This window comes from Anopheles stephensi, chromosome 3, assembly GCF_013141755.1.
Source record: "Anopheles stephensi strain Indian chromosome 3, UCI_ANSTEP_V1.0, whole genome shotgun sequence".
NCBI classification, from domain to species: Eukaryota; Metazoa; Arthropoda; class Insecta; order Diptera; family Culicidae; genus Anopheles; species Anopheles stephensi.
The window spans coordinates 2,087,353-2,100,134 of NC_050203.1; the positions used below are offsets into that span (position 1 = coordinate 2,087,353).

The 12,782-nt window shown below is 47.4% G+C and overlaps 1 protein-coding gene across 4 annotated transcripts in view; it reads right to left on the minus strand.

Moving 5' to 3' along the window:
• The window catches only part of LOC118512169 (myosin heavy chain, non-muscle), a 41,992-nt gene that overhangs the window by 18,086 nt on the left and 11,124 nt on the right, over window positions 1–12,782 (minus strand). For all 4 annotated transcript variants that reach the window (XM_036056249.1, XM_036056252.1, XM_036056251.1 and 1 more), the window contains exon 4: window positions 1,296–1,452. In XM_036056249.1, coding sequence (XP_035912142.1) covers window positions 1,296–1,452 — 157 coding nt within the window. The remainder of the gene's footprint in view (window positions 1–1,295; window positions 1,453–12,782) is intronic.

A 12,782-nucleotide genomic window follows, 5' to 3' on the forward strand; every position in this document is an offset into this window, starting at 1 on the left:
GTTAGACGTGTGAGATAGAAAATAGTTGTACGATGAATCACAGGCAGTTAAACGTACGGGTACAACATGTAACCGCTCATGCACTTAATACATGCCTGTCAGACGTCTTTGCTCGATGTATTATTATCAGACGCAAGCCATTAACAAACATTAAATTATTCGAATAACTACCTCGACTATGCATGCATGAAATTCAATAAAATGTACAATAAAAGTGTTTGTCCCGCAAATGCCTCTTGATGCCGCTGACTTTAACCGTCACCAACCCTGCAACCCTGCAACATGAGTTGCGCATATTTAAGAGAGCTTTATATGGTTATGCGGCAAAAGACGCATATTTATTGGCGGTCCGTGTTGGCAACCGTGTCCGAAAATTCAACTCACTTTTTACTCAATATGGAAGCAGCATCTCCGGCCATTGCGAAACTGCCGGATGTTCAAAAATCCCTTTGCAACATCCTCAACCGTAAGGTAAGGACAGTTAAATTTTAAGACTCAACACAAAAACAAAATTTACGCCATGACACACATTCGATGGGCACCTTCATGTCAAGGATAATCAACGAATATATTTGTCAGTAAAAAAAAATCTTCCCAGTGGAGCTAACTTTGGAATTCTACCCCGGTTTTTGCAAAATATCTCATTTAGAGGCATGCATTCCTCCGAAAATGAGAACTGCCAAAGCACATACTGCTGCTGTGACGGTTGCAATTCGCCGTCGAACGCTTGAGACGATGGTATCAACAGCGTACGATCGTCTTCTTCACGTACACTGACTGCACACACTGATCGTGAACACGATGCGCGAATGGACACAATTTAATTACAGTGTCCTCTTTTATTACTGACAATTCCTCCTTCTCCTCCAGTCTCCGGGGTGATGAACGATAATCCGCGGACTGTGTTGTGTCATGGTGAGGCAACACCAATCACTACGCCGATGTCCTCTTGCAAGCTCTTTTACCAATTAATTTGCTCAGCATTCCCCAATCACATGTTCACCACACACTAGCACTTTATAAAACAGATTGAATCCAGATAAGATAAGGACTAGGCCGGATAGTTTCAATATGCTCTAGCAACAGCAATTCCTCCTTTTTCGATAATCACACCATAATTTCTCCTCTATTCCAATTATTCCTCATAGCTAAAACGATTTAATGAGCGCGAAATTACTTCGTGCAGCCTATGCTAACAATATCCTGACCTTAGTTATCAACAATTACCACTAATCGGTGCCACGATCATGCTCTGACGGAACAGAGGATCATTGCAGGCAAGCAATCTCACGTACCTTGGAGCATCGATCTATAGGCGGTGTCTGTGATCGCGAATACGTGTGGTGGCACTTCGTGCCGTTTGATGCCTTTGTATTTCTCCATGATCTTCTCGGTGTAGATAGGCAGCTTCTTGTACGGGTTCACCACTACGCAGAACAAGCCCGAGTATGTCTAAAAACGAGATAGAAAATAGGAAGTTATTAATATACATTCGGAGTGTTGCAGAATGCTGCAGAAAAGAAAACTATGGCGGCGCCACTGCTACACCACCTTTCTCATTCATCTATCGAAACGCTACCTTTATCGCTCTATAAATATGTAAGCTTTCTTAATGGTTCTGAAGAAGACGATCACGTCTGCTTCCCTGCCAACCCGAATAGATAAAAAAACACACATTCTCCACAGAGTGTCGTAAAATATTAACATCCTGCTAGACACCCAACCGACCCCTTACAGCCACACATTATATTTCATCGCCTGTGACTTGATGCCATTCCGCAGTGCGAACATTCCACATGCCAAAACAATGTTGTGAGATTCTTTACGTGGATCTTTTTCTTGCCACCCACCTAGCCGCAAGAGTGTCTTCAGATTTATCACCACAAAAAACCATCATTAATTGAGGACATTATTCAGAGATACGATTAGACTCGCTTCTCCCAGGTTCAAAGGTTCACCTTGAACAGGAAATAGAGATATCATTGGTTACAGCAAAGTTACAGCCATGATGATCGCACTTGTTCCAAATTTAGCAAATCTGCACTTCCAATACTAATACTTCGAACACCACTGGAGGTGGCGACGGTGTTCGTCTTGCCATCCGTTCGTACCATCCGCACATCGTTAGCTTGGTTTTGTTTATGATGGATAATTATAGCGCCAACGCCGTGCAGTTCATGCAGTTCCAATTTAACGCACGACGCTGCACGATGTACACATACCGCAGGCACGACGCGAAGATCGGGCTGGGTCGGAGGGATACACAACAAATAGGCGAATCTTGAAATAAGTGTGCAAATAACTTTAATTAACCTTTCCTCCTTGGTACCCATTTGTTCAAATGGCCAAAAAGTTTGCCAGTACCTCAACCACGCATCAACCAATTTGACTAATTTGCCCATTACGTTGGATACGTCAGGTTTATTTTTAACTGGTTCAAAACATGAAATATGTAACCGTTTCCTTCCTTCACTGATACGTCTTGCAATGAATCATGAAACTCGATCGGTTGATTGTTTCCACCTACCGCCGTGACAAGCCATCTCTCGCGTCCCATCCGTCCTTTAAGACCTGTTTCTTATCGTCATGGCCAATCTTATCAGCGCCTGTTTGTCTAATTAGTGGCAATAGCGAGCCGATGAATCGTTGATTGGAAACAGTCGACCGAATGATTGGCTCTACATTTGCCATCGGCGAAGAGTTGGGTCGCACTTGATCAAAGCCTCATTTGACGCTCTCATCAACCTCAAGTCTATCTCTAGTACACACACACACACCCACACACTCACACAAAAGAAACACAGAGGGTTTCGACAAATAAAAGCAAAAATAAAACAACACTAACCTAACGGCATTGGGTACACAATTATGCAAATTAACCCGTGCATAAGCAAAAACTTGGTACAACGAAAAGGTACAGCAGCTTCAGTGTGTGTGTCCCTTTGGCGGTCGAGTTTGTTTTGCAAACAAAGTCAGTGTGTAAACACACCAGCATCATCATCATCATCAAAAACCGATTGCTACCGCTTATTTGCAGCCTACGCAGCGCTGTTTGCGCACTGTTGTGGATGATGTTGGAGTTGTTGGGCATTCCGAGCGTGAAGAAACATTGGAGAACATCACACGTGTGCTGGTGCTGAAGGTGTCGGCGAAACGGTCCCTCAATGCAAGCTGTTTTAGCTGAACAAGAAGCAGTTTCTGACGAGAACGAGAATGGGAACACCGTCCCAATGCCTTGTCGATCCACAGCACGGAAGATCTCGAGGTCTCTCGGTTCGCCCATTACATCTTATTAGTGCAGTTAAATTGATCAATAAAAACTTCCCCTGCAGGAAGATATCAATCGCGTGGTCGCATTCTTGTTAGCGTCGTGGTGTGGTCTCAAAGCAACAGAGCCATAAAACAGAAGAAAGTCGTCGCACCCCGCGATCCAGATCGCAAGCCAGCGGTGAAGAAGAGCGCCAGTGAAACACCTCTCACTAGTGGGTCTGCTAGGTGTGGTACTGGTGGTACTCACACACACACACACCCAAATGTTGAACGATTTGGATGATGATCTTTCCCTAGCTCAATTGAAAGATGGCCAAAAATCCTGCTATAAATCCTAACAACTCCACTACCCCAGCGCCCTCTCGCTCTCTGGATGTTCTTCTGTATTTACGACCTTGGGCAGAATAGTGTACTGTCCACAGTGAATTTGTGGCCTGTGTTGCTGTATTTGTTGGACATTTTTCGACACTCTACCTCCATACAACCTCAATGACAGCTCGCCGAAAGTAGAGCTCGAACCTGTTTCACGCCAGCCGAAAAAGTTCAACGCATTCCTAACGATCGCCTTCCTGGGCAGGGGGTCGTCGGTCGCTCGTCCAACTACGGACGGACCTGAATTATAAGCTCGCGTCCAAAAATATGAAGCCCACGGGCCCCCCCGCCCTGCTTGGTTTTGGGCAAAGCGGAGTTTTCGCATCTTATTGGCAGATCGCTCGCGAGTAGGCTTTCCGAGCACACCAACCACACCACCAGCAAAGCTTCCGCATGCCGGTGTGTGGGTGTCGGTTGTTCAACTTTCTTGCCAAGAGTGTGCCCACCACACTCATACCTAGAGAAACGTCGGGACATGGGAAGAAATAAACCGGCCGAGCAAGTTGACACCATTGATGAAGATCGGACCATTCCGTGGTCCCTCTGCTTGTTGGTGGTACTCGCTCAAGAAAAACTTCTTGAGCTTCAGGTCTCGCGCTCTCTCGCTCTTTCTTTCTTTCTTTCTCTCCACAAGACTCAAGATAATGTGCGTGTAAATCCAAAGACAAACCGCCATTACAACCCCCCCGAAAAATAAAACATAAAACCACGATGGAACGAGAGATCGCCAGTGAGAGAGTCGCTTCCTCCACGATGGGAAATTATTACGCAGCACATTAGAAGAGTGTGGCTCGGCAACGGCACGGCAGTCGTTCCACCCTTGGATTCTCTTGCATTCGCGGTTCGGGGTTCCGTCTTGGCGCAGGAATTCGTTACTGCCCCACTGCCAAGGGTACAAGGCACGTATTCAAGGTCACTGTTTGTCCGGTCCGCAACTGCGGGAGAAGCGCGTCCGTGGATTCGCTTGGAATATGGGCCCCGTTAGTGAGTGATGATTCTTGCCTCCGATCATGTTTCGATCGTTAGGCGACGATACGTCATGGCAGTTCCTGCCTGGGGGCCATACCGATGGGGGTGTTGTGTGGAAACCCAATATGGTTTCCATGCCGTAATAGTCGATCGGTTGAAGACAAACAGGATGTAAGTTCAAGTTCGTGATAAGCATCCACTATAGGGCGGGGGGGGGGACATCCTCCAGCATGAAAGTCTAGTAATAGAAAGAGAACTCGGAGCTTGATTGATGATCGAGTTTGCAAATATGGCCCTCAAGGAATGTTGCTTTCCTTGCGTGGAATGCTAATTGTCGATCGTAAGTCATCATGGGCGCTAACTTTCGCATCGGTTTATCGATTAGAACAACGCGAGAAGGAGAAAGAAAGACAGGCATCACTAGAGTGGCGGGAATATAGACACTTTATTATCCCATCAGAGTTCCTTATACCGTAGAAGAGGAGCGCCATATGACAACGAGACATTTGAAAGCGTGCTCTGATGATTCATCGGTAGTCAGTCACTCCGGTAAAAAGAAAGAGAAGAACCAGCGTGGACAAACGCGTCAAGTATCAACGCGCGCCTGATTTTAACACAGTTTCATCTTCACCACAAAACCCAATTCAAACAAAGTGAGCAAAACCGACCATCGGGGACAGAGCATCGGGGCATCGGTGTGTATGGCACACGCGTGGTAATGTATACAATGCGAATAATTATAAAACTCGCGCCCCGTCCGCGCCATGGTCAATTGCAAGCCACACACAATACAGCACACACAGCCCATTATCTGTGCCCTCTTCTGTATCGCGTATCCCCGTAGAGAGAACCAGTCCGGTCAAACGGGATGTCGGTGTCTCAAACAAAGGCGTCTCAGTCCAAGAGGGATGGATGGATGGAAGGTGTGGTGTATCGTGCCCGATTGGTGTTGTGCGGTACCGCCGCCACCGCCGTGATGGACTCCCGAGCAAACCGGATGGGTCTGACGTAATCCAACGTCATGGCCGAAGGTTAGCGCAGCAAGCCCATTGCAGCAGCAGATTTTGTTTTAACAATCGCATTACTACTCGGATGGACGTGTTGAGTTGGGTTTGTCGCCAAAAAACGAACGAAACGTTTAACCTCTAGAAGATATTGCTTCATTTGCCGGTGAGAGGTGCTTGAGTTTCTAACATTTTGTTCGATCCACCGTGATCTTGGAGGATACTCGGCGTTTGGTACAGACAAAACCAAATGCCTTGGGATCAGATCTAATCTGGGACACGTCTTCCAACAGTCATCATGTGAATATCCCGGCTATTGCCTCAATACTGTCGTCTGCCTTCTGCTTATGCTGCTGGAACAGGTCATCGACTTGTCTACGCGCCCATCGGGAAAAAGTGATTGAAATTCAATGAATCATAGGTACACACAGCTCCACGCATCAAATTAGACACGCGCTGCTAACAACGTGGAGCAGCGACAGTTACAAATAAAGATATTACACCGCGACATACACACGTCCGCACCGTCACGCGTCGATGGTACGCACTCTCCAGCAAGTACTTCACGTTAAGTAACAACGCAAAGGACAACACATCAAGATGTCTCGATCTTGCCTTAGTGTTGGATCTTATCAATCTACATCGACCACGACGAGTTCGTACAGCTCTTCTCTTCGTTTATTCGTCGATCCGTCTGGTGAACAAACAGAGAAAACGCAATACAAGCCGCCGTACAAAGTGCAATTGCCAAACGGGGACTGACTGAAGGAACACATGCATTTGACCTCCTTTTCCCCGCGGGAGACAAGGTGCAACACAACAGAGCGAGGAAACGGCACGCCGAGACTGGACGTGTGGAGGCGCCCTCCTCTCAGTCCATTAGTTCCGCCGCGTGAAATCAAGCATACGGCGCCAAACTGAATGACGCAAGCGAACTTAATGGTTTTTCCCTTTTGCAGTGTGTGTGTGTGTGTTGCAGCAGTCTTGCCTCACTTCCTTTGGAGAGGAGGTCCGCCCTGGTCCTTTTACGCTGCACTTAGGTGATGTTCGACACAGCTAAGGTCAACGCAAGCTCCTCCAACGCTCGTGCTCTTTCTCCGTGGCAATATCGCCAATTGGTGGTTGGCAATAGGCGTTTGAAAACAATTCGCCATTTGTACATTCTTTGCATGGGCTTCGTCAGGAGACACACCGGCCAGGATGGTCGGTGCTTGCCAATCCGCTTATGCTATTATTACTTTGACTAGCTTCTCTCAACTGCAGTTTACAATGATCGGCTTATAACACTCGACGAAGATCCGCCTCCTTTCCATTCACCCCATATCCTTAGCCGTTAATCCCTTAAATTCCCTTAGTGGACTGTAAGCTACAAGCAGTGTATTCATAAATTGCAACTCGAACAATTGTGAGCATGCTTTCAAACCCTCAAACGAGTTAAATACCTTTACGAAGCATTTTGCACAAACCCCACTTGGCGGTTGTTTTAACCCTTTTTGTAAAGATGCAACAAGACCCAACCTCACGCAAAGCGCGACTCGCAGGTGTGTCAGAGACAGATAGCAGGATTTAAAGCTCGAAGATGACTAACCAAAGCATGACGTAGCCCGTTATCGGCCAGTGTGTGTGTGTGTGAGAAACCACAACGTTTCCTTTGTGTGAGGTGAATGCTTTCACAATGCGTTTGCATCGGAAGTGGGTTAATGAATCACGGCCCTCCAACACCACCATTCGCAGAATTTGGACACAGCAAACAGATAAGGAAATGCCTTTAACAGCTCGAGAAGTGTACGCAAATTTATCATCATTTTTAACACAACCACCTTACCATGCCACGAGGTAGCCTAGTAGCTCAGACAGATGTTACGCTCTATCATAAAATGCTAAGCCCGTGTTCGTTCGATCGATTCTCCAATCAACCCCAAAAAGTCGATCCTTTGGTGCGTTAAAGGTAAAATATATCAACCTTGTTGTTAACAGCATTCCGCCACGAAGCTGACGCCGATATTTACAGCCACAAACTCATAATTCGCCGAATGATCCGCTCTCTTTCCCCAAAGACATGGAGGATGGCGATCGCTATCCACTCGAATAAGATCCATTTGAAGCGGGCAGACCTTGTGGAGAGGACTTGCCATTTTTGGAAGTAACACGACACAAACCACGGAGCACCGTACCAGATATGATAAACTTGACGTCTCGACTGGATCCCTCGCCGCTGGTGACCTACTGACGATGTCACGCCGGGTAGGAAAAGCGGTGTCCATTGCTGCTACTACTGGGCTGTGACCTTCTCGGCCGTGCCGCAGCCATTCCTTCAATAGATCCATGAGCAACGACACGGACGGTCTGCCCGGCGCCAGCAGCCAGATGGTGCTCCGAAGCAGGGAGACGCTATTGATGGCGGTTAAACGATCACTGTTCTCGGGGCGCCACAACGATGCACAAGGTGATAATTGGACATTCAGCCATAACGCCAACAAACGGGCAAATCGGATCATCGCTCTCTGTGATGCGAAAACCGTATCACACGATCACACACACACACACACACACGGGACGCTATACCAACTGGCTGTCACAAACAAAGTGCAGTCGCTCAGATGATCGGCGACGGGCTCTATTAGTCATACCTGCTGGTGCAGAGGCGAGGAAAGCCCTCCGAGGTCTACCCCCTCGACGAAATATTATTACCATGTTTGGACAAAAGCAAATTATGGTTTAAAACGAAAAAGGGGCAATTGGCGTTGGAGAGACTCTCTGTCGGTTGGAGCACCGCGATCAACGCGGGCTCTTGCTGTACGTACATCATTATTGCAACCGATGCCTCATAAGGCGATACCGTGGGGCTCGCCGATATAGCTGTCAAGTGGGTACACACAGCAGCTTACCCGATGGAGTCGCGTAATAAGAGAACTGTTGCCACATAGTTGCAGGCTAAAGATACACTTCTGGAGATGCCTTTGAAGGACTCCTTTAATGAGGTGTCTCGGAGACGTTAAGAGCTCGACCTTCGTTGCCACTGAGATTCCAGATCCTTAATTAAAAGCGTCAGAACAGACGGGCAGAACAAGCTAGGCACCGTCACCCATCGGTCCTAGAAACTGTAACAGATGTTCCAACTGCTGAAGTTCATAGAAAAGCGCATCGACGGCTGCATTCCAGCTCACTGCCTCTATGGACGGGGAGCGATCACGTTTCATACGTTGTTTGCTCGTCATGCATACATTAACCCAGTGAAAAGAAGGGATGGGGGAGTTCGAGCCCATCGAATCGACCGCGTGTCCTCCAAAGGTTCTGATTCTCATATTTCATACGCTCATCTTCAACGGTGAAACCAAAGCCTGACCCAGGCTCGCATTCAATCACGGACGGAGAGATAAGCAAAGATTTGCAAAACCAGTAGCAGCGTATTAGACCAGAAGGAAGGCGAGCTAGAGTATCTGCCGACCAGTAGCAGGCCCATCCTGAGATAAAAGCACAACATGTCGCGTACCGTTTCGCTTTCGAGCGACGCACACGAGACGAAGGTCCTCCCTTTTTAGTATGGCACCAGCGAGTGAACGAGTCTCTGGGGCTTCTTTTAGATGACTCATTTGCGATGGTTTATTCGGAGCAACGCCGATTATAGAGTGACCGTCGTGAACGGGTTCCGAATTTGGCAAACGAATCACTTTGCCGCAGCTCCAAACATAGCATGCAAATGTTTTTGTTACGCTTTTCCACCTCGGGCCCCATCCCATCTCCCCTCCCCACCACCGCTCATCATATGTTTTGTTTTTTCTCGACGACTAACAGCGTTCCACTCGGCATTTCGCTGAGCACTATCCACTGGCCCCCCACTACCGCAAGCAAGATTGAGTTTCAATCGGGTTAAAGCTTAAGGTGAGCATGTTTTGCTCCATCTTGAACCAGATGATCGATTTCGAAAAGCTCCATAACGAGAGGATCGCTCCGTCGTTATACACCGCTTTTCAACGCTTGTCGACCGTTACAATAGTGGCCAGAGAGTTGGCGTGGAAAGAAACCTAATCAATCGAGACAGATGAGCACCGGACGCACGCACCCATCAGGTCACACTCGGTAAGCATGTAATTAACCTGTTGCAACGAGGCACTCCTTATCCGTTTCGACCTCAGAGCGTAAAGATTCGAGCATCGTATCGGTGACATTTTGCTGCACACCAGGAATTTCCCTACCCATCGACTGCATGAAGCTAACGAGCCTCAATTTAGCAGGTTACCTTAAGAGAGCTTCTTTCCATCCCGTATTGCCGTCAGTTCCAATCTAAAAGACGTCACCAACATCAGCCTCTACTACTTCGGCAGGTAGGTAGGCAGCAGCTAACTGTCGTGAACATCTGTAACGGATTAGATCCCACTTGTATGGCAACTTGCCGTCCAAGGAATTTTGACGTTGTTGCGTGTACTACTCCATTCCATCAAAAACAAACGTCGCTCATTTGGTTAATTATTACGGTGGCAACGTTTTACCTCGACCTACACACGCGCCGCCACACCAGCTTTCCATTGACTCGATGGTGTGATATGTAAATGTCGCAAATGACTACTTCCACCTTCGCGTACAGAGGGAGAGAAGTTGCAAACATGTGCATTCGTTTGCAAAAATAGAAAAGCCAACGCTTAATGGACATTATTATCATTCCACAACCTACTTAATTCCAGTTTTTGTCCTTAAAACAACTCCCCATCCAAAACGTTATCACTCGAGCCCGAGCTGTACAACAAAAAAAAACACGAGGCTTCAGAAGGAAATGCAACATTCCTCAGAACTTCTTCAACCTTTGGGGGCATTTTGTATTTACGCACGACCTGACTTTATATGCTTGTGTTTTGTATAGAAATAAAAAAAAACTTTCACTATTTCGCGCCGTTTGGCTGGAAATATGCTGAGACTGGACCTCTGTGGACATCGTACCAAACGACGAACAACTGACTGGCGTTATTGTTTCGTACCTCACCAAGAACGAGGCTCAAAGTTTGTCAACAAACTAGTCACCACAGTTTTGTGTTTGTGTTTCTGTGTGTGTGTGTGCATATATATCACATTTCCGTCCCGTACTGGAGCCTTGAAAAGCTTGTCCCTCTTGTTTCTGCTGACGTTGATTTGTAGCCCTTTCGGATCAAAAAAAAAAAAACAAAACATCGGCATGTACCACGCAAGCCAGCTTCGGGACAGCAAAGCGAACCATCGCTTAAGCTTTCCGCACACGTACACCGCCGCGGAGACACCGATGCGAAAATGTGGTAACACACAAAAACTCGATCGAAATGCGGAGGAAAGCCCACGATCAACAGCCACGAACACGTCAAAATGGTATGATCTGTATCGCGAGCCACGGTCGGTCACTCGGACACGTCGAGGAATTTCGGACAATGGTTGAAGAGTTGGGCTAATGGACGATGATCGTTAGACTTGGCGACTTGAATACTGATCAACGGGGAAGTTGACTTCTGACGAACGTTAGCGCGATGCTTCCAATCGTGAAAATCTTTGCGACTTTGTAGGCTTTTACAGGTGTGTGATCGCCCATCTGCCACAACTCTCGTGTCATAATCCATAATCGCCGACTCTCTGGGACATGAGACACGTCAATTTATCCCACCACAGTACCAGCATCAATATACGTTATGGTGTAAGGAGGTTCTAGCAAATTCTGAACAACCCGCACATTTCGGAACTCTACCACGCTGAGCCTTACGCGATCTCTTCTGTTGGTAGTTGATGACACACACCAAACAGGAAGCATAACGTGTGCACCGCCAGCCTGATTGTGCATAACGAGAATGCTGACCCTCTTTTCAATTTGCTACTGCCAGATAACAGCAGTACAACAGACAAGCCTTGGTCGTGCTGGAATGGTTTGAACCAACCATTTAAAAAATTGAAACTAAACTGAACCGCTTTACGTTGGTTCTTTAATCGCTTTCTACCCGCCCGTTCGCTCCGGGCAATGTCATTCACTCCGACGACGAAAGGCGATATGAATAACGACGTTGGTACGAGAGAGACCCTTGGAATGTTATAGCAGCGTTCTTCGATGTACGAAACATAAAGGAAAACGACGAATAGGTACAATGAGTAGACTCGGGGGACACATTGGAAAGAGTCATTGGAGAGCGTGGACCGGGGTTCGGGTGCAGTGAAGTGGACTTATCGCTCAGTAGTCGTCGGGCTACTCGTTGTTGCCAATCGTTTATGACCTCACGTTTTCTTTGTTGCCTGCAACTTACTGCAACCGAAACGGAACTGCCACCGACGAACTGGGGTGTGGCTCACGCTTTTGCTCTGTCAAGAGCCAATCATATTTAATGTCGAGCATCATCCTGACATGGCGCATGGTCGATCTTGGAGCGGAGGATTGTGATCAAGAAGAAAACCATTCGAATAGACGACAGTATTTAAATACAGTAGCTACCAACGCACCCCGTTTCTAGCCCACAGCCGGAGGGTCTTAAGGGGAAATTCTTCTCCTTCAAGACACTACCACGACTCCACTGGAGAGCACGCACAAACGAACGAAGAATCCAGCGATTAAATAATTAATGTGACAACAAGCGAATAAATTACGGAACCATTATTCAAATTGCCCTCGACGGTTTGTCACGACAGGTTGACGAGTGGCGGGTGGAATAGAGAGATAGGGCGATCCCTTCCCTCCAGAGGCGCGGCACTCTCGTGTGACTCCTGTGCTAGCATTCTTCAAGGGACCGAGATCGAGGACGCGGCAAGAAGAAGGTGTCAGGTGTCGGTTTTCTTTTTCTTGTCTTTGCAAAGTCTCACGCAACTCGCCGTTGCGTTGGAGGGCGCGCGTAGGACAGGTCGGCGGTTCCTTTCTTGTCGAATCGCGGAATAACAAAGGTAGTGAATGCGGAAACTGACGCTAGTGCTGGAGAAGGTAAGGTAGCAAAGCCATGCGACATGCGAGTAGGAGGAGATGTGGATCTCCCACATTGCGCCCGTTGGATCCACATTGAATTGCATTGTGCGCAAATTGATTTACTCCAGCTAACGTGGAGGAAGATGTGCGTACTACATACGCAGCCATTGTTGTGGCGTCGCTTTGTAGATCATCAGATGGCAGATAATGCACGACTCGTGGATCGACTTGGGATTGTAAAGCGATCGCCGATTCCGCCGATTCATACA